Below are 25,129 nucleotides of genomic sequence, written 5' to 3'. Positions count from 1 at the left end.
TAAATTTTTAAAAAAAATTGTCACTGATCTACACAAAATACCCCATAATAACAGTGAAAACATGTTTTTGGAAAATTTTCAAATTAATTAAAAGTAAAAAGCTGAAATGTCTTGCGTCAATAAGAATTCAACCCCCCCCCCCCCCCGAGTCAATACTTTGTAAAAGTGCCTTTGGCAGCGATTATAACAAAGTGAAAATGTTTTAAGAATTTTTTACAAATTAATTAAACATAAAAAGCTGAAATGTCTTGAATCAATGTGTTCAACCCTCCCGAGTCAATACTTTGTGGAAGTGCCTTTGGCAGCGATTATAACAAAGTGAAAATATGTTTTAAGAATTTTTTACAAATTAACTAAACATAAAAAGCTGAAATGTCTTGCATCAATAAGTATTCAACCCCTTGAGTCAATACTTTGTAGCAGTGACTTTGGCAGTGATTACAGCTTCCAGTCTTCTTGTGGATGTCTGTATCAGCTTTGTGCATCTGATTTTGGGATTTTCTCCCATTCTTCCTTGCAGATTTGCTCAAGCTCTGTCAGGTTGGATGGGGGAGCACTGGTGAACAGCAATATTCAAGTCTTTCCATAGATTCTCAATGGGATTCAAGTCTGGGCTTTGACTGGGCCACTCAAGGACTTTGACATTCTTGTTCCAAAGCCATTCCAGTGTTGATTTGGCTGTATGCCTGGATCATTGCCCTGTTGGAACGTAAATCATCGCCGCAGTCTGAGGGCTTTTGCACTTTGAAGCAGGTTCTCCTCAATGATTTGCCTGTGTTTGGCTCCATTCATTGTTCCCTATATCCTCACAAGTCAACCGTCCCTCTTGTTGAAAAGCATCCCAATAGCATGATGCTGCCACCCCATGCTTCATGGTCGGGATGGTTTTAGATGAGTAATGAGCTCTGCTCAGTTTCCACCAGATGTCGCACTTGCCAAAGAGTTCATTTTTAATCTTATAAGACCAGAGGATATTTTGCCTCATGCTCTTAGATTGTTTCATGTGTCTTTTTGCAAACTCCAGGCATGCTGTCATGTGCCTTTTTCTCAGGAGTGGCTTCTGTCTGGCCACTCTCCCATAAAGCCTAGATTGTGAAGTGCTGCAGAGACTGCTGACCTTGCTGTTGAAGGTGCTTCCACCAAGTATTAACTCAGGGAGGTGGACACTTATCCAACCAAGATATTGTAGTTTTGCATTCTTAATTAATTTTCTGAAATTTGTAGAATTTGTTTTTCACTTGGAAGTTGTGGATTACCATGTGTAAATAAAGGTGGAAAAAGTCTGATTTAATGCAATTTAATTCCAGGTGAAAAGGCAACAAAAGGTGAAAATTTTGAATGGGGTTGTAGACTTTCTATAGGCACTGTACATGACACTTAAAATAAAGTGGGCACACCTTTTCTGTAATAATACTGTTCTGATCACTACAGTAAGGACAATATTAAGGCTAGTGTTCCACTCAGAGAATAGTTATTAGTTAATGCAGGGGTGGTCTTCCTGGAAAGATATTGGCAGCAGAAACGGTGGGCAGTTTCAAACTGGAATTACTTCGGTACCTATAGAAGCATTGGGAATAGAGGCACTTGGATGTTGGCAGAAATGTGCAGGCTTGATGGGTCTGATCTTGGGTCTGATCTGGTGTTACAGACCAGTATATTCATTTATTTGTGCTTAGGAAAAGGTTATATTGTATGGTAAATTCCCTTTTAAGTTACAACAACAACAACACCAGGGATAAAGGGACACAGCAGTTTCAAAACAGAAGGGAGAAGGAATGGAGGAGAGGAGGAGCAGATTGGGACCATATTCTGTGCAGAGTGTTGGTGCTGCTAAGCAGTCTCCTTGGTTATTGGGCACAATCCTGGACGGGTCGCCACTCCGACACAGTATACCAGCATGCTGGCAGTCATTTTGCCGACCTCAGAAGGATGACAGGCCGAGTTAACTCCACCTGGTATTAATTCAACAGCTGAGTGGGATTTGAACTCGGGACACTTGGATCCAAAACCTGCCACCCTAACCATTAAGCCAACACCAGGCATACATGGAGGAGACAATGAGTAGAAAGGCAACAACATGTTCTCCAGACCTGTTACGCTCATTTTCAAGTGGTGAAAATCATTTTAAAACCGACCTGCCCAGTAAAAGAGGAATTGAGGGACTTCTGCGTGCGAATGAACTGACTCACCTAGTTCCTGACCACAACGGACCAACTACAACCTGCTGTGTGTTGGTCTATGGAGATTCCGATTTTACACTCATTTTCAAGTGGTGAAAATCATTTTAAAACCGACCCAGATCATTTTAATCATTTAAAAAAGCTAATGACCCATCTGCAAGACAGCCAGAGCAAGCTGGACCTGTTGCTTGGTGCCAATGCGGATGACAATGATTGACAATTACTGGCCGGCTACATTCTGAACGGCTGGCCAATGCACCAGCCCAACCTTCCTGGCATCTGAGGGATGAGCTGCACATGGCAAATGACATGGTTTTTGTTGGTGAGTGTTTGGTAATTCCTGCCACACACCGGTCTGACATTCTGCGGCAAATACACGAAGGCCATTTTGGGCAAGAGAAATGTAAAGTCAGAGCATGCCAAGTGATCTTTTGGCCAAGTATAAACTCAGATATATAAAGTCTGGTTGCCAAGTTCAGAGCAGCTAACATTAAAGAGCCACTTTTGCCACATGATCTTCCCCTTTGGCCATGGCAGAAAGTGGGAATGGACATTTTCCACTTCACTGGAAAGCATTTCCTCCTGATTGTGAATTATTTCTCCAAGTATCCTGAGGTCATAAGCATTTGTGGGCTCACTGCAAAGCATGTCGTTGAAGCTCTGAAGTCCATGTTCACCAGACAGGGCATACCCAAGGAATTATTTACGGACAACATGCCATTTGCCATTCCTGAGCTCGAGAAGTTCTCCCAGGAATGGCGGTTCAAGGTTACGACCTCCAGCCCTACATATCCTCCATCTAATGGACAATCTGAGCATGCAGTATTGACTATCAAGCAGGGGCTCATAAAAGCTGCCGAGGGTGGCCACGATACCCATTTGATGTTACTATCCTACCGGAACACACCACTGGCAGGTCTTCCATACTCTCCAGCACAGCTGCTGATGAGCAGGAGGCTCAGAGATCAACTGCCGTTTAGTGACCGGACTTTGGAAACAAAAGTTCCAGTTGATGTTCGGCGTTTGTTGGTGCAGCAACAGCGATGTGCTAAACATTTCTATGACCAGGGTGCTAAAGAGCTAATGCCATTATCACCAAGGGAGAGGAATTTCAACAAGAGGAGACCGTTTTGCTTCTGGAGTCTTTCCCGCCAGAAATACAGCAGCACACTCCAATGCACTATACCTCACTCACCACACTCTTCTCGCATCACTAGACGCCCAGAACTTTTCAAAGACTATGTGATGATTGATGATTGATTTGCAAAGCTAATTTGGATGCTGATGATTTTGTTTTTTGTAGTTTTCATTTTTCTGGGGTTAAATCCATTTAAATGGTGATTCATTTGTGCATTGGAAGGGAAGGATGTTGTGGGTGTTGCTACTAGATCTTGTAGATCTGGAATTATCGGAACTCGATGTCATTTTCCCTTCTGGAATTATTTAATTATTAAAGCCTTTGCTTTGATCCTGTGTGCTGGTTCGATCATAACAGTCTCGGATGTCCTTTCTCCCATGCTAAAGTCTGTCTCTGCAAGAGCTTCAGGAAACAGTGCAGGATCGGGATGTTTGGAGAAATCTGGTGATTAACATCACCAGAAGTCGGACACGACTTGACGAGTCTGATAAGTCTCCTCCTGCATCCCCATAACTGGTGCATACTAGTGGGAGTGCGACAGTAGGTTTATGATGTATTTACGTGTTGTAGAATAGAAACAAGCCAATTTCATGATAGAGGCTTTAATTCACTCAATCAAGGTGATATCTAAAAGCATAAACAAGACACAAGTATAAACATTAACAATCGTAATAAGGCAGTAAATGGTAAAGGCGATACATTACTTTAACGAGATCAACTAACGTCTCACCGAATCACATTATGAAGACACGGGAAACGCCCGGATCTCCTCATAGCTTCACACTCGATACGTAACGTGTGACATTGCGTGACTCGTGATCTCACAGCTTCCAACAACAACAACAACAACACTTTAAAGATTCATCACATTCACCCCACCTCTAAAGTTCAACCAAATATTTCCCAAGATATTCAGGAGGGCGTCTGATCCGTTCAGATCGCCGCAATGGGGACCGTTTAACTGATGACAAGGGTTCAGTTGCACTCGTTTCCTCAGCTAAAGTCTGTTTCTCTGCCATTGGAGAATTGCTCGGCGTTACCTCTCCATTTTCGAAACCAGCCTGCTGTTGTTCCACAGGTAGGGCATCACCCATCACGTTCCCAGGTGGAACATCACCAGAAGGTGCCAAATGTCACAGTGATACAGTGGTCTCCCGGCCATCAGAAAGTCTGACGTGGGCATACTCAGGATTTGCGTCAATGAGTTCGACTTCATCCACCAAGGGATCATACTTGCTCTGGCGTACTTGTCTTTTCATCAGCACAGTGCCAGGCAGGAGAAGCCAACCAGGTGGATATAGAATGTCTGCTGGTAGATCAGCACTGGTAGCTAAACAGTCGTTCGTGTGGAGTGGCATTAGTGGATGCGGAGAGTCGCGACCGAACAGAATGCAGAGCATCAGCGAGAACAACCTCCCACTGCACAGTCTTCCGTTCTCGCGACTTAAGCGCAAAGGTCACAGCTTTCCAGATGATACCATTGTATCTTTCCACCAGTCCGTTTCCTTGTGGGTTAAAGCTAGTAGTTCGACTGGTAGCAATGCCGCTAAGAAGTATAATCTGACACTTAACAATTACAAATGCGTATTCTCTGCAAAATCTGTCGACCTCCTCGGCTACACAATTGAAAATGGAACAATTAAACCAGATCCTGAGTGCCTTCGACCACTTCAGAAGCTTCCACCCCCACACGATATGCCCTCGTTGCGTCGGGCAATGGGAATGTTTGCGCATTACTCGCAGTGGATTGCAAACTTTTCTGAAAATATTCGTCCCCTAGTACAGTGTAAAAGCTTCCCTCTATCATTAGCTGCTGTTGAAGCTTTCAAACTTCTCAAGCAAGACATCGTCAACTCCGTTGTGATGGCTATGGATGAAACTGTCCCTTTCATAGTTGAAACCGACGCTTCCGATCACGCTATTGCTGCTACGCTTAACCAGCCTGGAAGACCTGTTGCATTCTTCTCGAGGACTCTTTCTGGTAGCGAACAAAGTAAAGGCATTCAGCAGTAGAAAAGGAAGCGTATGCGATTGTGGAGGTACTGCGTAAATGGAGGCATTTTCTGCTGGGAAATCATTTTGAGCTTATTACTGACCAAAGGTGTGTTGCGTTTATGTTTGATAACAAAAAAAGCTGGAAAATCAAGAATGAAAAGATTATGAGGTGGCACATCGAGCCGCCATGCCACAGCTATGACATAATTTATCGCCCGGGGAAAGAAAACGCTGCTGCTGGCGCCTTTACACGAATTTGCTGTTCAGCTATTAACGGCGAAACCTTGCAAGATCTCCACAACTCATTATTCCATCCAGGTGTAAGAAGGATGGCGCACTTCGTACGCTGCCGCTATTGTTTTCAGAGCTTCTTGAGATGATTCTCAGAGCTCCACAGCAGCAGCAGCATTAACAGGAGGGACAGGCCACCCAAAGGACTCAGAATGTTTCTGGACAGGCCACCCAATGGACTCGGAATGTTTCTGAGCCATCTCTAAAGCACGAGCTTGGTCGAAAGCTGTTTTAAGGCTCAACGTTTCATCTTCCAGCAAGCGTTGTCGTATGTGAGCCGATTGCAGTCCATTGATGAAAGCGTCACGTATCGAGTCGTTTCTCCACTGCTCCGCGGTTGCGTCCTGGAAGTTGCAATCCTTGCTTAGCTGCTTCAGAACTTGCATATATCGATCGAGTGTCTCTCCCGCCTCCTGTCTGCGTGTAGCGAGCAGGTGTCTTGCAAGCACCTCGTTCTTGGGCTTTACATAGAGTGCTTTGAGAACGTCGATGGCAGCGTCGTATGTTTCGCACTCGGCGATGTATTCATAGACTGAAGGTGTTACGTGATTAATGAGCATGTTCAGCTTGTTCGGGTATTGATTAGCAAAGGTTGCCAGAAAGTTCGAGAAGGTGCGGTGCCAGTGGAGCCATTGCATAACTGCCGTGCTCGAGTTCGGATCGGCGTCGAATCTCTCCGGTTTGAGGAACTTGTTCATGGTGTCGGATTGAGTGAGTTAAATTGTTGTGGAATAGAAACAACCCGATTTCACGATAGAGGCTTTAATTCACTCAATCAAGGTGATATCTGAAAGCATAAACAAAACACAAGAATAAACATTAACAATCGTAACAAGAAGCGAATACTTCAATATCGCGCGGCTGGGGGCAGTAAAAGGTTAAGAATGATGAAACAATTTTGCAGTTATAAAATTTAAATGTAGACACGGTGAATTAGCATGCATGATGGGAAGAGTTGTGATGTTGGACAAATTTCTATTTATCGCCCTCAGATCAAAGGGACGAACAGAAGACGAGACAGAAGACACAGGACAGAATAGCCAATTATATAACAGCACGATGTCACGGCGCTGTAATAACCACTTCTGGTGAAAAACAATGAAGAACGAGAGTTACAACGCTGCGCGTCAACAACTAATGGAACAGGAAGATTATCACTTCCTGCTCAGAAAATCAACTTCCGGCGTCACACAGAAAACGATTCAGCACAAAAGATCGTCGCTCTTCCACATTCACCCCGCCCACAATCCACCCGGCAATCTCCGCCCACAATCCACCCGGCAGTCTCCGCCAACAATCCACCCGGCAATCTCCGCCCACAATCCACCCGGCAATCTCCGCCCACAATCCACCCGGCAATCTCCACCCACAATCCACCCGGCAATCTCCCCCCACAATCCACCCGGCAATCTCCCCCCACAATCCACCCGGCAATCTCCCCCCACAATTCACCCGGCAATCTCCCCCCACAATTCACCCGGCAATCTCCGCACACAATCCACCCGGCAATCCCCCACCATCCACCCGGCAATCTCCCCCACAATCCACCCGGCAATCTCCCCCACAATCCACCCGGCAATCTCCCCCACAATCCACCCGGCAATCTCCCCCACAATCCACCCGGCAATCTCCGGCCACAATCCACCCGGCAATCTCCGCACACAATCCACCCGGCAATCCCCCACAATCCACCCGGCAATCTCCCCCACAATCCACCCGGCAATCTCCCCACAATCCACCCGGCAATCTCCCCCACAATCCACCCGGCAATCTCCGGCCACAATCCACCCGGCAATCTCCGGCCACAATCCACCCGGCAATCTCCGCCAACAATCCACCCGGCAATCTCCGCCCACAATCCACCCGGCAATCTCCGCCCACAATCCACCCGGCAATCTCCCCCACAATCCACCCGGCAATCCCCCACAATCCACCCGGCAATCTCCCCCACAATCCACCCGGCAATCTCCCCCACAATTCACCCGGCAATCTCCCCCACAATTCACCCGGCAATCTCCGCACACAATCCACCCGGCAATCCCCCACAATCCACCCGGCAATCTCCCCCACAATCCACCCGGCAATCTCCCCCACAATCCACCCGGCAATCTCCCCCACAATCCACCCGGCAATCTCCCCCCACAATCCACCCGGCAATCTCCCCCCACAATTCACCCGGCAATCTCCGCCCACAATGCACCCGGCAATCTCCGCCCACAATGCACCGGGCAATCTCAGCCCACAATGCACCCGGCAATCTCCGCCCACAATCCACCCGGCAATCTCCGCCCACAATCCACCCGGCAATCTCTGCCCACAATCCACCCGGCAATCTCCGCCCACAATCAAGCTGGGAATCTCCGCCCACAATCCACCTGGGAATCTCCGCCCACAATCCACCCGGCAATCTCCGCCCACAATCCACCCGGCAATCTCCGCCCACAATCCACCCGGCAATCTCCGCCCACAATGCACCCGGCAATCTCCGCCCACAATCCACCCGGCAATCTCCGCCCACAATCCACCCGGCAATCTCCGCCCACAATCCACCCGGCAATCTCCGCCCACAATCCACCCGGCAATCTCCGCCCACAATCCACCCGGCAATCTCCGCCCACAATCCACCCGGCAATCTCCGCCCACAATCCACCCGGCAATCTCCGCCCACAATCCACCCGGCAATCTCCGCCCACAATCCACCCGGCAATCTCCGACCACAATGCACCCGGCAATCTCCGACCACAATGCACCCGGCAATCTCCGCCCACAATGCACCCGGCAATCTCCGCCCACAATGCACCCGGCAATCTCCGCCCACAATCCACCCGGCAATCTCCGCCCACAATCCACCCGGCAATCTCCGCCCACAATCCACCCGGCAATCTCCGCCCACAATCCACCCGGCAATCTCCGCCCACAATCCACCCGGCAATCTCCGCCCACAATCCACCCGGCAATCTCCGCCCACAATGCACCCGGCAATCTCCGCCCACAATGCACCCGGCAATCTCCGCCCACAATGCACCCGGCAATCTCCGCCCACAATCCACCCGGCAATCTCCGCCCACAATCCACCCGGCAATCTCCGCCCACAATCCACCCGGCAATCTCCGCCCACAATCCACCCGGCAATCTCCGCCCACAATCCACCCGGCAATCTCCGCCCACAATCCACCCGGCAATCTCCGCCCACAATCCACCCGGCAATCTCCGCCCACAATCCACCCGGCAATCTCCGCCCACAATCCACCCGGCAATCTCCGCCCACAATCCACCCGGCAATCTCCGCCCACAATCCACCCGGCAATCTCCGCCCACAATCCACCCGGCAATCTCCGCCCACAATCCACCCGGCAATCTCCGCCCACAATCCACCCGGCAATCTCCGCCCACAATCCACCCGGCAATCTCCGCCCACAATCCACCCGGCAATCTCCGCCCACAATCCACCCGGCAATCTCCGCCCACAATCCACCCGGCAATCTCCGCCCACAATCCACCCGGCAATCTCCGCCCACAATCCACCCGGCAATCTCCGCCCACAATCCACCCGGCAATCTCCGCCCACATCACACCCAACAAGAAGTGTGACAGAAGACACAGGACAGAATAGCCAATTATATAACAGCGTGATGTCGCCGCGCTGTAATAAGGCAGTAAATGGAAAAGACGATACATTACTTTAACGAGATCAATTAACGTCTCACCGAATCACATTAGAAAGACGCGGGAAACGCCCGGATATCCTCACAGCTTCACACTCGATACGGAACACGTGATGTTGCGTGACGCGTGACCTCACACTCTTCCAACAACAACAACACTTTAAAGATTCATCACATTACGACAGTAGGTTTATCCGTTTTTAACATACTTATATATCGGTTAATTTACCACAGAGGATTTTCTGTATTTAAAAAAAAAAAAATTTAAATCACAGAGGTGTATATGCTTTATTTATAAGTTTAGCCGGTATTACCATTTTTCAGAATTTCCTTTTCGATGTGGGGCCGTAAAAATCAGACGAAGGAGCTCACACCTCCATACTTTAGTTGATCTACGAAATATGACTAATACCAATGCAAAAAAAAAAACAATACATTAATTTTATTCGCATAAAAATTGTGAAAGGCTCTCAGCGAACTCAACAGTACTTCCCCTTTGTATTCCCCGCCCCTTTTTTATTCCCCGCCCTCTTTTTATTCCCCGCCCCCTTTTCTATTCCCCGCCCCTTTTTATGGCCCAGCCCCTTTCCTCCGCTGTCACCGTCGATGTCACATGGTATGAATGGTGGTAGACGACTCACCCCGACTCTCAGCTTAAGTAACCTCACCCAGCCTGCTCACCCGCCTTCCTTCCTTCGTGTACTTTGACTTGCTTAGCACGGTGCACGAGTCCAGCCATGTCTGACCAAAGTGACCTTTATTCCGACGAGGACGACGACCTGGACTTGGACGCCGCGTCGCAGCCTGTGGAACTGTGTGGGGAGCTGAGCAAGTGGACCAACTACCTGCACGGATGGCAAGACCGTTGGTTGGTGTTGAGGGGTGGCACTTTAAGCTATTACAAGTCGCAGCACGATCTGGAGTTCGGGTGCCGAGGCTCCATCTGCCTCGGAAAGGCTCTGGTCGCGGTGAGTTCGAGGCGTCGTCCGCTCTGTTTATCGCTCCGCGCACCTCACCCGGGCCTCGTGTTCCCGTATCAAAGGTGAATCGGTTTGAGACGTACTTTTAACGCCTGGTCGATAGACGCCCGTCGCTTCCGACTGTCCACCTCCGACATGGCTTCCACCCTCATCAGTATTTATTTATTTTATCTCGCACGACACAACGAGTGAGGGGTTGAGGGTGGGGGGGGGTGCGGTTAAACCTCGACACCCCCCCGCCCCCCTTGGCCATCGCACACAAAGTGTATCAATATCTGCATAACGTGAGACAACACAACTGCCCCCCTTAGAAAAATCCTGATCGACCATACATGTCACGTCACCATTCGTCATGGAGTTTGATAGGCTGTGGCTGGGTGTCTGGACGTCGAGATAACACCCATAAAATGCATCTTTGAAAGGCAAACGATGCATTGTTATCTTTATCTCTCTCTCTCGGCAGGTTCAGCCAAAGCATCCCCACTGCGACAATTGCTCAAGGTGGTTTACCTGTGCCTTGTTCAAGCCTCGGGGTGGTGTCGGCGATAACCCACCTGCCCGTCACGACGCACACCTTGACATCTTACGGCCCACCGGCTAATGCTGGCAGAATGGACGCTCAGTTAAACGTCCGTCCGAGGGACGGCACACTCATTGATGTAATGCCCTGCCTGTGATGCGCCAGGATGACAGTTTATAGTCGGAGCGGGAATGCAGCCCAAGTTGGCTCAAAGGTGATTGTGCTACCTGTGCATCGACCTGTCTGGTCTAAATAGAGTTTGATGTCACAAATGACATGAGAGAGACAGAGACAGAGAGAGAGACAGAGAGAGAGAGAGAGAGAGAGAGAGAGAGAGAGACACACACACACAGAGAGAGAGACAGAGAGAGAGAGAGACACAGAGAGATATAGATATAGTATGGTGCCCTCTTCACCTCTACTATGTCATCGTCCTTTGCTGGTGTCTCTTCCCCTCCCCCCACCCCCCTCCTTCCCAAGATTTCCACATCAAAGCCACATCCTCATTCTTTAGCTGCATTGTCACCTATGAACGTCATCCCCATTTTCCCTTTCCCGTGTAAATGTCTTCCCGGTTTAAATTGGTTCGTCCGGTTGCGTATATATATATTTACAAGAACAGTTGATGTTCTTCTCAAAATATCTTCGTTTGTCACTTCGTCTTTTTGCTCTTGTCAAGGCCTGGAGACCTGAGCTTGCAATGTACACGTAGTATGTATCATTTATGAATGTGGCTCCTGTTCCTTTGCACCAGGTGTATCTGCGATATGCTGTTCATTCATTGGTTTGCTGAGAATCATGAGAAATATAGGGTTTCTTGAACTTTCACGAAGCAGTCTTATCAGACAGTACCTGAGTTTTTTTTAAATCTATTTAAATAAATAATGTATAAATATGTAGTTTACTTAAATAATTTCGATTCTCATGTTGTGTATATACTGATTTAACATCAGATTAATGCCTTTGGAGATGGCCTGTGGCTGGTATGATGGGACGAAGTGAGTTGTGGCTGGTTTGCCATGGTTTTTTTTGTAACTTGAAGGTTAAGCAAAAGTACCTTTTTAATTTTTTTTTTTTTATATGTAACTTCCAATGCTTTGTATGAAAAAGGGAAATCTTCAGAACAGACGTGTTGAATCGATGCGCTATAATAACGTGATCAGAATTAGGACCTGAATTTCATTTGCAGTTGTAAACCAGAAAGCATCCCAAAATAGTGACATCTCACTATGTCTCTCCGAAAGGACCATTTAAAGCCCCCCACCCCCAATCTACTTTCTCAACAATCCTCTGGAAGAACTCCTTTCATTCAAGCTTCTGGGTCTCACGATCGGCCATGATCTTTCCTGGGAAAGCCACATTTCCAACCCGGCCTCCAAAGCCAGTCGCCGACTGGGCATCTTCCGTCATGCAAATCCCTTCCTCGGCCCACCTGAGCTCCTGACATACAAAGCAGCTTTCGTCTGCAGCCTGATGGAGTACTGCTCTCCCTTCTGGGCTGGTGCTCCTGCTTCTCACTTTTCTTGGCTTCATGCTGTGGAAACCAAAGCATTTAGCATTATTGGTATCTCCCGTGATGAGGCTGTGTCTTTGGGTCTCTCACTCGCTCTCACCGCAGGCAGGTCTGTGGTCTTTCGCTTCTCCCGTCTCTTCTCCGGTCTCGCCCCCCCCCACCCCCGCCCGCTCTGTCTGCGATATGTCCCCTCCCATATTTCCGCAGGGTGCTCAAGGTCCGCCAGCAACCCCCTTCTGGTAAAACTATTAAAATCACGAATCACTGCTCACCTTCACTCTTTTTTTTTTTTTCTTTCTCACCTTTGGAATAAACTCACACACTCTTCAATCCCATTCTTCCCTCCAGGTCTTTAAAACAGCTGTTCACCACCACTTCTTATCTTCTCCCATCCAAAACCTCTATCTTTTCTACCCCCATTAATCCACCCCAAACCAACCTCATTCAAATTCTCTGCTTTCCTTCCTGAAAGTCCCTGTAATGTCCTTCTTGTATACCCCATGTTCCCCACCTCATCCCTCTCCCTTCCACAGATCTCCTAATGTCTCTGTTCCCCACTGTTTTGTCCTTCCCTCTCTCACCCCTCTTGTATCATGCCCCTCCCCCCTTGTGTGTTGTGTGTTAGCTTTCATACGATCCTCAACAATGCATACAAAAATAAAATGCAAGAGGGGGGGGGGGTTGGGGAGGGGTTGCATTTATTTGTAGGGATTTGATAAATTGAACCTTTTTTTTTTTTTAATCTCCCCTTTTTCTTGTTCCCAAAAGGTTTTTCTTTATTATCTTGCCAAAACGAAGTTTTTGCAAGATATGTTACTCGGCTTGTATGTTTTTTTGTTTGTTTGTTTGTTTGTAATCACGTATAAAAAATTCTGCAGAGCACAGTTATCATTGGAAATTTTTGTAACTTCGCATATCAGAGGCCTATAGAGGTCCCTTTCAGCGCATAAAATTTTGAAGGTCAAAGGTCAAGGTCACTTTGTCGCAAATCAGGGGAGTCGACGAAACCCTTATTTTTTGAGTAATTTTGATCGGATCGTCTTCAAACTTCATGGGAATATAGTGCATGGTCTGGCGCTCAGCTGATTAATTTTTGGTGGCGATTGGCCTTGACCTTCATGGTTAGCGCCTGAGGTCAAACATATTTGACCCAAAGGTAAAATTTTCAAGTTTTAGGAACCATATCATGCAGTACCTCAAATTGAACACCTCGATGAGTGCTTTCTAGATATGTCAAGCTTGAGACATCATGACGTCATTTGGTGACGTTATGAGGCAAAAGCATATTTTTCATGGTTACTCTGTCGAACGATTCTCATCGGAATCTCTCGTAGGCAGATATTCCTCAAGAAGTCGCTCCTGGTAGATAGCAGCTCTGTTCACCTCAGTGTGACCTTAAAGAAGTCACACGTGGTCACCTTTTGGCAAGATATGGGTTGCCCTGCGGGTGACATTGGTTTATTTGTTATGTTCTTGTGATATTCTTATAAAGGACTGACAATGCTCAGAAAATTAGAGCTGTACATATGCACTTCCTCTGAGCCGTCTTGCCTGGGTTTGAATACCGACCGAGCTATAAACCATCATCCTGGTGTTTCGCATGCACGGCGATTCATCAGTGCACTGTCCGTTGGAAGCGCATTAAGCTGGAGGATGACCGGTCTTCCAGCACCGGTCATCGTTGGACATTAAAGATCCCTACGTCTTTCAGGAAGAGGAGGCGAGCTATTGTATGCACCATGAACAATTCCAAATTCCTCTCACCTTTATTCAAACATCAGGCCTGGCCAGCTGATTCGCGAAAGATCGGGCCAAAAAAAACCTTACTCGACCAACTCCATGAGGTGGGAATACATGGGGCCTTTAAAAATGTGACCGTCAAGTATACTCATATGATATTTGCTGTTGAGCATGACAGTTGTATTGTTTGAATCAAAAATTTTTTCGCTAATTCTTTATTCTTCGAAATGGCTTTTTGTTTTGTTTTTGTTTTTATTTGGTGATTTTACATCGAATGGGTCACGTTTATGCAGAATTTATGATATTCTGTGGTTGATAACCACATGAACCGCTACAATTCACTTTCTGCTGATTAAGACTGCTTTTGCAGTATCTTGGCCCAACGGTCATTCGAAGTTGTTTTTTTGTTTTTTTTTGTCTGAAGCGCGTTGTTTTTATTGACCCTGAAATATTAGCACCTTTATTGCCACGAAAGTGCATTTTTTTCCAAGAATTTTAATAACAATTTGTAAGATTTATTGACGCCAGGCAGATGTCATTATAATCCCAAATGCATTCCTTTTGAGGTTTTTTTTTTTTCTTTTCTCTCAGCCAAATTTAGAATAGTCTTTGCAAATGTAATTTTTGCGCAAGTCCCAAAATGATTCACACGATTTTCATGATGCGTACAATAAAAATACTCTAATTATGACTGTGATATGTGATCCGTGCCTGGGTGTGGTTCGGTGAACCTTTTCTTGTTTTTTTTTTTTGTTTGTTTTTTTGTTTTTTTTTGAGATGAGTTGTGTTTTTGGTGAAGTTTCCAAAAGGCCTTTGCTTACCACATCCTGTAAGTTGGGCTTCTATGCCATGCGAGATATTACTTAAGATCATGAACCATGCTCCCGTTGGTGTTGCCGAAGCAGTTTCTATGGCTAGTGTTTAAATCTTGGATGGGTCATAATTTCCGACACGAAGTCCGGGCAGTAATTTGTAATTTGTTCATGGTGCCGACGATAGCTCGCCTGCTCTTCGCAAAGGACACCGTGGGATCTTTAACACCCAGCAACTAATGTCGACAGATGAGATGCCCAATTTAATGTTCATCCCAGGGATGGCACACACATTGATTAATCACTGACCTGTGAAACACCAGGATGACAGTTTGTAGCTGGGACAACATTCAAATCCAGGCTAGACAGCTTAGAGGCGATTGTGCGTACCTCTTGGCACAATTTGATGGTGCTGCTCATAAAGTTATTTGGTTACTGGTAAGTTTTTATGTCACAAGTGAGTAATAAAAGGTAGTGGTGGTACATTACACAAAGGTCACTTGCTGGTTATAACCTACATCTGTAAAGGTGTCTATCAGGAGGATGGACATTGTGCTTTAAAATGGCCACTTATTCGAATGATATTTGTGGATGTGCCATGAAAAACGCGCTGTCTTTGCCAATGCCAATGCTATCCTTGGGTAGGGCATTAATGGTACTTGTATGGCTGCTTGTTTCTGAATGGGATAATAGTGAGCAAAAATCGTTGCTTTTGATTTCTGTCAGCACATAGCCTGAAACCTGCGTTTGCCATTTGGTCTCTCAATGCTTCCAAGAACTTCATTGCATATATTGTAGCCTTTAGGATCTATTTTATTATTGTGTAGCTTCCAGCATATAGCATTCTTTTTTTTTTTCTTATAGTAAGCCAAGCAGGTTTTCGACAATAATGCCCAAATGATTAAATGGGAGGGTGGTTCAAGTTTATTTCCACTTTTACGTTGCACAGAATTGTGAAAGACTGACATCACTAAATGTTAGTGGAGGGGTAGTAATAACATCTGGCAGCTTCATTGTGAAGCGACACCTGACACTGCACAAAGCCACCTAGAGCATTATGTATATATATTTTTAATCTTTAAAATATATTTACCCTGCAGTGAAAAATGTTTGTGCTGTTTCCTTGCTTTATGTTCAGCATTTGAAAGGATAAGAGCATGGACAATCCCCATATGTTGGCATCTATGGAGTGGAGGAAATTCCTCCTTAGGAAATGCCCCTTTGAATGCCGTGAGAGAGCGGCGCCATTGTTTTTGTGATGTCACTGGAACTCAGAGTGCCCCCGGAAGTGATGGTACTTCCCCCGAGCTCTGTGTGTGTGTGTGTGTGTGTGTGTGTGTGTGTGTGTGTGTGTGTGTGTGTGTGTGTGTGTGTGTGTGTGTGTGTGTGTGTGTGTGTGTGTGTCACATGCACTACGAGCCTTACATCATGTATTTTTATTATATTTTAAAGAAGGCATTAATAGAGCAAGTGTTAATTTTGTAAATTACAAGGAGTAAACAATAGACAAACTTATGTGGTATTTGAACCTGTGTTCAGTGCATCCTGAGCCAGGATTTCAGATTAAGCGAAAAGCAGGTCTAACCCATTCTGGGTAACTTCAAGATTGTGGCAAACTTTGTTATGTGCTGAGGAAAAGTTGTGTAATTGAGTTTTATGGTGAGCAAAGATCTCAAACCAAATAAAACCAGGATATTTATTAGCTGTACAGTTGTGGGTACAATGGCAGTGTCGTGATAAATACACAAAACAGCATCCCAAAGGTTGTGCGTTCAAATTCAACTTGAGATGGGAGTTTGATAATAAGGATTCAGTATTGCTGCAGAAGCTTTTGACAACTGAGTTGGTCTCAGGAGAAATTCCCATGTTATTATTGGAGTATTTGCTGGCTCGATGATGCCAGTTATTATTAGAAACTCAGCCGGCTTATTGATGACCTTTAGGGAGGTGAGGTAATCAACCCTCATTATTTGTTCTGGTCTCATTGTGGTTTATTCTGTCGTGCCCTCAGAGCCGTTTGGGATGAGGACTAAAATGGTACCTCTGAAAGGTATGCAGAAAACATTGTTCCAAAACGACTTTAATTTAATGGCATGAAAGAATAGTTTGGTGGATAGAAACATGCATGCCTCTCATGCATAAATGTGTTCGAGTGGTATAAAGCATTGATGTGAATCTGTGCAGGAAATTGGTCAATGATTGATTCCTTGCTTTTTATTCATTTTTTCAGAAACTGGGGTATTGAATTTTATTGTAGTTGTGCCAGTGAATTACTCTACATCCCTTGTTGTGCCTTTGTGTGTACAGCTGTTCTGACCTGAAGTTTTTACATCCCAATAGGAGATGACTCTAGAGTGGTAGGCTTGGGATCCTAGGATCCTGAGTTCAAATCCCACTTGGCTGTTGAATTGATACCAGGTGGGGTTGACTCAGCCTGTCATCCTTCTGAGGTCGGGGAAAAATGAGTACCAACTTGCTGGTATCCTGCGTCGGAGTGGTGACCCATCCAGGACTGTGCCCAATAACCCAGGAGACAGCTTAGGCAGCACCAACGCTCTGCACAGAGTATGGTCCCAATGGACGGATGAATGCGACTCGTACTTTCTGTTTCTACCTTGCACAATGTACACCTTTCTCATTGGCTCAGTCCTGCCATTTTCTTAAAGCCATTTGTGTAGCGTCTTTTATCTTGGGCATGAATAATGATTCATTCTCCATCCCAATTGAACTGACCTCTTCTTAGTCATTGCAGTGATCCTCCTTTGTCTATCCACAATCTGTCCAACTCTTGTGGTTTTATTTTATTTTATTTTTTTAATATACCTCCCTGCTCTTTTATCGTTTTCCCAGTTGTCGGTGTATATTAGGTTTGGGTGAAAGAATCGATTACCCGCCTCCAATGGTTCCAAATTTCCGGAATCTATTCCTGCAATGTCTTATTTCACTTCATGAATCCATCGAAAATCCGTTTGTCGGTTTGGCGAATTATATTCAAAGCTTCTGTCATTCTTAACAAAATAGACAGACCAGTCTGTTTTTCTGCATCGAGTTTGTTCAAGTTGTGAAGAAAATGAGCAGACATGTACTCACGGACTGTGTGCATGTGTATCGGACTTCTCCTTCTGGGATCCAACAGAGAGCATTAGCTTATTATATCTGTGTAGAGTATTGATTCCAAAAAAAATTGCAATTTTTCCAGAAGTTTGAATTAATTTGAAGCAACTTTTACTTTGGCAAGATTTATTTATTGTAAATCATGCCACCCATTTTATTTACTCATGAACATAACTTTTATGCTGATGTTATTTTATTTTTTTATTCCCTCTGCCACCGAAGATGGATGGATGGTTATTTTTCAGCCCTGTTTGTCAATGAGCAGGAAATCTCTAAAAGTTATACAAGGATTAGGACAAAACTGGTTGAGCAGGTTGGCTGTGTGACAAGGACGAATTGATTCGATTTTGGTGAAGAATCGGAATTGAGACAGCAGTTCAGAATCGGAATCTATGCTCCAATTTTGAGAAACGCCTAAGCCGAGTGTCGTTATGTCGTTTTATATTTTTCTTTCGTTTTTAATCATTGGGGCGTGTTCGTTGCTGTTTCAGTTTCATATGTGACATCTTCTGTTCGCACCTGTGTTTAGAAATGCTTTGCTAGCTTTCTTTAGTGGTGTTATGTTGTGGTTTGATGATCTTTGTCGGTAATTTTTGTAAATATAATGAACAACCGGTTATATTTTCAAACTTCGTACTAATGTTTTCCCTCGGTATAGTGCTATCATTGAATAATATGGTTCTTTTTGTTTGCCCTTTCCCCATCCTGCAACTCGAGTAACAACAAAACTTCCCCCCAAAAACATACCATTTTAACCAAGTTGTCAGCGGTCTGTCATTTTCAGGTGTGTTACCTGACCAAACATTGGCATCATTGTGTTGCGTAACAGGTGTTGCTGTACTCTGGCGTTGGGTTAGAGATCACCTCATGGTATTACTATGGATGGCTACCAAAAAAAAGGGGCATATGTAATGCAACCACATTAATTTTACAATTCCGTATCTGTGCCGGTCTTGACGCAGCATGGGCCGGATGCAAAGAATTACCCTTTTCTGCATCTGTGTTTCCCCAAGATATCGACGACGACATTCATTTCTGGCATACTTCACTCTGTCATTCCTGTTTTATTTCCTCCTTTGTCTTCCTTCCAGACCCGCCTACTTGCCATTCTCATATGCCTGGCATTTGTGCCTTTGCAATGGCCCTTCTCTCTTTCTCAACACCTTTCACCTTGATGGACCTATCAACATTATCCAAATGAAACAGTAACTGCTTAAATTTGTGTTCTCAACTATCTGCACATTGATGACACTTCCTTTTTTGTTCAGAAACTTCATTTGAGGTGCCAAGATATGTATTTATTTATTTCCTGTTGAAGCGATTCTTTACACCATACTTGCACATTCTGAAACTGGTTCGACAGGTTAGACTTCAAATGCTGCAGAAAGCAATGACATTTTCCATTCATGTACAAATGCAAATTGATGCACACATTGGTGTGTGATACATAGATAAGAGAATACCTCATGATAAAACTCAATTATAGGGCTATGAATAATTGTTTTTTTCATTGATCGTTTACTTTTGGGCTGTAAATGTAATGTTTAGAGTGGGAAAAGAATCTTTTGAGGAAAGTTTTTTTTTTTTTTTTTTCCCCCTCCTCTTCCTGCCATCTATCTATACTAATAAATGTCAATGTTTGTGTGTCAGTTTCCTCCATAACTCCAGTACCATGAAACCTCGTGGCTCAAAATTTTGCATGCGCACTATTTAACCTCCGAGGGAGTGTGTGAATGAAGCCTGGGTAGTTGGGTAAATTTAAACACCCTTTTTGAAAATAATTAAGGGAGTGTTTATCAAAAACCCCAAAAAAAAGCCTGACCAAAATAGTGGAGTGCCATCTTTGGTGTCACCTCAACCTCACAGGTGTCTTAAGGTGCCATGTTTCGGGATGCTCAAAAAAAACCTTCACTTGGAAGAGGCCGCAACGGTTTCTGTATGTATTTCTACATATAATATTTATTCATATGTACATATACATAGTTTTATGTGTGTGCACATCTTGTATAGTAAGCCCTTGATGCCAGAATTTTCCACAGCCCCCTCATGCCCCCCCCATGAAATCTCACCTCCCCCCTCCCCCTTTGGGGGTGCTCCGCCGGTTTAAGAATCACAGTCTTGGGCATTTATTATGATTCGTTCTCCTTCCCAGTTGAGCTGACCTCTTCTTAGCCATTCCAATGAACCTTCTTTGTCTTTGCCCAACCTGTACAACTTTTTTTTTTAATACCTCCCTGCTCTTTTATTGTTCTCCCAGTTGTCGGTTAGGGTTAGGGTTAGGGTTAGGGTTTGTTAGTATTGGGCAATAAACTGTCTTTTGATTAAACCAGTCAGCAAAGTGATGGGTTTGATATGCAACTCCTTCATATTCCAAAACTCTCCACACTTCTCTGTCCATATCTACTTTTGCATTAAAACCACCCCTTAGAACAGTGTTTCTCAACCGGGGTTCCACAAGAGGTCGCTAGGGGTTCCGCGAGAAACAGTAATAAATAGGCTAATGTATTTTTGAGTAGTTTTTGTTTGATTTAATATTCGTAATTTTACTATACACGTACGGCATATTGTTGGAAACTCCTTGGTTATTATAATAGAGGCTTCAACCTCTTATCATTTACAATTATAACAACCATAGGGAATGTATTTAACGATGTCTATATGGCGCCAGTGTGAAACCGCCCTCACTGGTTAGTGGACATCCTATACACGGCGGATTCGTGGATCATTGAGTGACTGATTCAAGTACGGGACGCATGCACGGTGTCCATCTATCTTCTCTGTGCTTCCTAGTGCGAAGTGTCTCTCTCTGTCTCTCTGTCTCTCTGTCTCTCTCTCTCTCTCCCCTTCTGTTTACCTTTATTGCTTCAGCTTTATTTGTTGAAGTTTCGTTTATCAAGTTTTAGAGCAGCGAGAGGTCTCCTTTGGGCCTCCCTGCTGACGTTCTCAAAGCTAAGTTTCCGGTTGTTATTTGTCCCGTTTTAACTGTTTAATTTTCTCACCTACATGTTACTGTGTGTTGCTCGGTTTTGTTTCAAAAATCGTGCTATTTTGTGAGTATTTTTGTCGACGTTCTTACCTGTGCTTGAGGCCTAGGCCTAGGCTTGAGGCCTACCGGTTCTACTCGGTGTTCGATTGTTTTTTTTTTTTTTGTTTGTTTGTTTTTTCTCCCCATGACCTTCAATTTCTATCCTCCCCATTACCTTCAATTTTGATCCTCCCCACTTTCCAAACATCCCCCATTCTCCCAACTAATCTCTTTCTTATCTCAAAAATAAATAAATAAAAAAAATACCCAACAACAACAACACGCTCACCTTCTCCCGATTCTGCTTCTTCTTCTTCCTCTTAACTTCCTCCTCGTCTTCTTCCTCGTTTTTTTTTTTTTTTTTTTTTTTTTTTTTTTTTTAACACTTCCATGACCTAATCTGTTGAACTCTCTCATATATTAATATTAACAAAAAAAATATATATATATACCCAACAACAACAACAACATGCTCACCTTCTCCTGATTCTGCTTCTTCTTCTTCCTCTTAACCTCCTCCTCGTCTTCTTCCTCGATTTATTTTTTTTTTTTTACACTTCCATGACCTAATCTGTTGAACTCTCTCATACATTATTTTTAACTACAAAAACGATCTTATAATGCTTCATCGTCCTCTCTCACACATGTGGTACTCTTTACTGTTTCACAATGCACTACTCTTCTGCTATTTTAACAGACTGCTCTCATTTCGACCTCTCCTTCATTCCTTGCCTAAAAAATCCAACTGTTACAGCGCTTCTTCTCTCCATGCTCTGAATTCGCCTTCATTGCATCCATCAAGAATTATGTTAAATCGCATCTCTGACCTAAAACTTTTAAAAACCACAGTTTGCCATGGATGCTCGCTTTCCATCAAACATTCTTTTTTTCCAACTTCAGTGCCAACTCACCCCCTCACCCCTCACTCTCACTCTCAAAGCAACCATCCCACTCTTCTCCCTCTCACCTCTCTCAAAAATCCCCCCCTCACCTTTCTCCCACCTTTCATCCCCCTCACTCTTCCTTCTCAAAGTTGCCCCCTCTCATCCACCAACCTGCCTCCCTCCACTGCCATCTCACCTCCATCTCTTCACTCCACCTCCTCAAATCCTCAACTGCCTTCTTCCTTGTCTCTTGTCCCCCCTCTCCCCCAGCACCACAGAGCCTTTTCTCCTCCTCATTCGGCCCCCTCCCCTCGCTGTTCTGCAATACCCCACACTCCTTCAGCAACCCTCCTTACCTGCCCCCTCGTCCCTTGTCCTACCCTCCCCCTCCCCTCCACCTCCTGCACCCAAAGCCTCCTCCCCTTCCTCTTCATTAAAAGTGTGGACCTCAAATATCCGGGGCCTTCGCTCAAACCTTTCAGATCTTTCAATACAGGTTGCCACTGACAAACCAGACATTATCTGCCTAACAGAAACTTTCCTCTCCCAAGACGTGTCTGACTCCCAAGTATCTCTCCCTGGCTACTCCCTCTTACGGTATGACAGACCTGAGCCTCGTCCTGGTGGAGGTGTTGCTCTCTTCATCAAAGACTCTATTCCTCACTCTCCATGCACTGCTCTCACTCCCCCACACCCCCAGGAATACCTCTGGCTTCGGCTTCCCTCCACTCCCACCTCATGTTTATATGTGTACTGTACCGTCCACCGAACAGTGATGACTCCATCTACACCTCACTATCCGAAAACATGGACCATCTTCTATCTTCTCATCCAAACTCTCTCTTCCTCTTATGTGGTGACTTCAATTGTCATCACGCCAGTTGGCTCGGTGTGGGTACCTCTCTCACCTGCCATGGCACCTCAGCAAAAGCTTTCTGCGACTCATTGGGACTGACTCAATCGGTCAACTTCCCGACCCGGATCTCAACCAATCGTACTCCATCTCTTCTGGATCTGATTTTGACAAATTTCCCTGACAATATCTGCTGCTCTTCCTTCGCTCCAATTGGTTCTTCTGACCACGTCCTTGTCAAAGTGGACATCTCTCTGGCTGTTATCAGAGAACCACCTCACCGCCGTCGAGTCTGGCATTTCACTCAAGCCGACTGGCAGGGTCTCCGAGCAGCCATCAAACTGACAGACTGGTCTCCTATCACTACTTTTTCAAACATCAACTCATCCTGGGAATTCTTTCAAAGAAACTTGCTCTCCCTCATGCACAGATTTATCCCCTCTCGTGTTCAGTTGTCTTACCCTTCCTCCCGCCATTGGTTTACTGAAGCTTGTGGCGAGGTAGTTGTCCTGAAACAACTTGCCTTTGCCTCATGGAAAGCAAACCCAACTGAGGGCAATCTCAGTTCTTTCCACAAAGCTCGGAACAAGTGTGTATCTACCCTCAGGAGAGCCAGAAAACAACATCTTTCTCATCTCAAGTCTGAACTCTCAAACCTCTCTCCCTCCTCAAAATCCTGGTGGCGTTTAATCAAATCTGTTTCTGGTGTATGTTCCCCCTCCATCCCCTCCCTTACCTCAAATGGCCGCACTGCTGATTCCACACGTGATAAAGCTGAATGTCTAAACTCGGTGTTTGCAGATAAATCTTGTGTCCTAAACCCATCACTATCTCTACCCACTTTACCCAGTCGCACCCAACTGTCCCTGGACTCTGTATCCTTTTCTCCTGACAAGGTGGAGAGCTTGCTTTCAAACCTCGAGTCAGATTCTGCAACCGGTCCAGACGGCATCAGCCCACGTGTCCTCAAAGCCTGCTCTTCTGCTCTTGCTCACCCTCTCTCTGTTCTATTCACCCTCTCATTTGCCCAAGGTCATCTGCCATCTGTTTGGAAATCTGCTAACATCACTGCCCTGCATAAAAAAGGTGCAAAAACAGATCCCTATAACTACAGACCAATCAGCCTTCTCCCAATCATCAGCAAGGTGATGAAATCCATCATCGCCTCAGATATGAAATCCTTCCTCTTCTCCAATGGCTTGATTTCCAATCATCAATTTGGTTTCAGACCAGGTCACTCTACCATGGATATGCTGCTTCTGCTCTCCCATCAATGGATGGAGGTCCTCAATGCCAGACAGGAAATCCGAGCCGTATCCCTGGACATATCACGTGCTTTTGACACAGTCTGGCACCCTGCCCTACTCACCAAACTCTCTTCCCATGGTATTCAAGGCCATCTCCACTCATGGCTCGCAGACTTCCTCTCCTGTCGCAGCCAACGTGTGGCCCTAAATGGAGTTCTTTCATCCCCTCTTCCTGTGCAGGCTGGAGTTCCTCAAGGTAGCGTTCTGGGCCCTGTTCTTTTTCTGGTTTTCATCAATGATCTCTCGGACTCTCTGGAAAATCCTCTATTTCTCTTTGCCGACGACTCCACCCTCTGCCGTACCATCTGTCATCCCTCAGACCGGCAAGCAGCAGCTTCTTCACTCACTGCAGATCTGGATAAAATCACAAACTGGTCCAACACGTGGAACATGTCTTTCAATCCAAACAAATCTCAGACTCTCACTATGTCTCTTCGAAAGGACCGTTTACAAAACCCCCCCATCCACTTTCTCAACAATCCTCTGGAAGAAGTCTTTTCTTTCAAGCTTCTAGGTCTCACTATCTGCCATGACCTTTCCTGGGAAAGTCACATTTCCAACCTCGCCTCAAAAGCCAGTCGCCGACTGGGAATCCTCCGTCGTGCTAAGTCCTTCCTCGGCCCTCTTGAGCTCCTGACTACTTACAAAGCTTTTGTCCGTAGCCTGATGGTGTACTGCTCTCCCCTCTGGGCTGGTGCTCCTGCCTCCCACCTTTCTCGGCTTCACGCTGTCGAAACCAGGGCATTTAAGATCATCGGCATCTCCCGCAATGAAGCTGAGTCTTTGGGCCTCTCACTCAATCACCGCAGGTTGGTCGCTGGTCTTTCTGTCTTCTACCGACTCCTCTCCAGCCTTGCCCCCCCCTGCTCTATCTGCTATTTGTCCCCACCACATTTCCACAGGGCGCTCAAGGTCCGCCAACAACCCCCTTCTGGTAAAACTACCAAAATCACGAATCACTGCTCATCTTCACTCTTTCATTCCTCTTTTTTCCCGCCTTTGGAATAAACTTCCTCACTCTATTCTTTCCCATTCTTCCCTCCAGGCTTTCAAAACAGCTGTTCACCACCACCTCTTATCTTCCCCCATCCAAATCCTCGATCTTTTCTACC

The 25,129-nt window shown here is 45.5% G+C and overlaps 1 protein-coding gene and 1 long non-coding RNA gene across 3 annotated transcripts in view; one reads left to right on the top strand and one right to left on the bottom strand.

The window, feature by feature from the left end:
- Positions 1 to 3,904: 3,904 nt before the first annotated feature.
- Positions 3,905 to 9,413, bottom strand: LOC147015122 (uncharacterized). Its single transcript, XR_015050218.1, has 2 exons — positions 9,312 to 9,413; positions 3,905 to 6,391 (listed from the first exon to the last, which is right to left on the bottom strand). It is a non-coding gene; the product is annotated as an uncharacterized LOC147015122 (long non-coding RNA).
- A 440-nt stretch (positions 9,414 to 9,853) lies between these two features.
- Positions 9,854 to 25,129, top strand: part of LOC147015121 (ceramide transfer protein-like) — an 80,055-nt gene continuing 64,779 nt past the window's right edge. The window contains exons 1-2 of one of the 2 annotated variants that reach the window (XM_085849582.1): positions 10,100 to 10,237; positions 10,713 to 10,983. In XM_085849582.1, the coding sequence (XP_085705708.1) occupies positions 10,936 to 10,983 (48 nt within the window). In that variant the 5' untranslated portion in view covers positions 10,100 to 10,237; positions 10,713 to 10,935. Of the gene's footprint in view, positions 10,238 to 10,712; positions 10,984 to 25,129 lie in introns of both variants that reach the window. The other variant, XM_085849581.1, reaches the window with a different exon arrangement.

The sequence above is a fragment of the Eptatretus burgeri genome, chromosome 12 (assembly GCF_056783735.1).
Source record: "Eptatretus burgeri isolate ZD-2024b chromosome 12, Ebu_testis_v1, whole genome shotgun sequence".
In the NCBI taxonomy this organism is placed as follows: Eukaryota; Metazoa; Chordata; class Myxini; order Myxiniformes; family Myxinidae; genus Eptatretus; species Eptatretus burgeri.
Note: the sequence above shows the minus strand (reverse complement) of the source record. Positions and strands in the feature narration are given on the sequence as shown.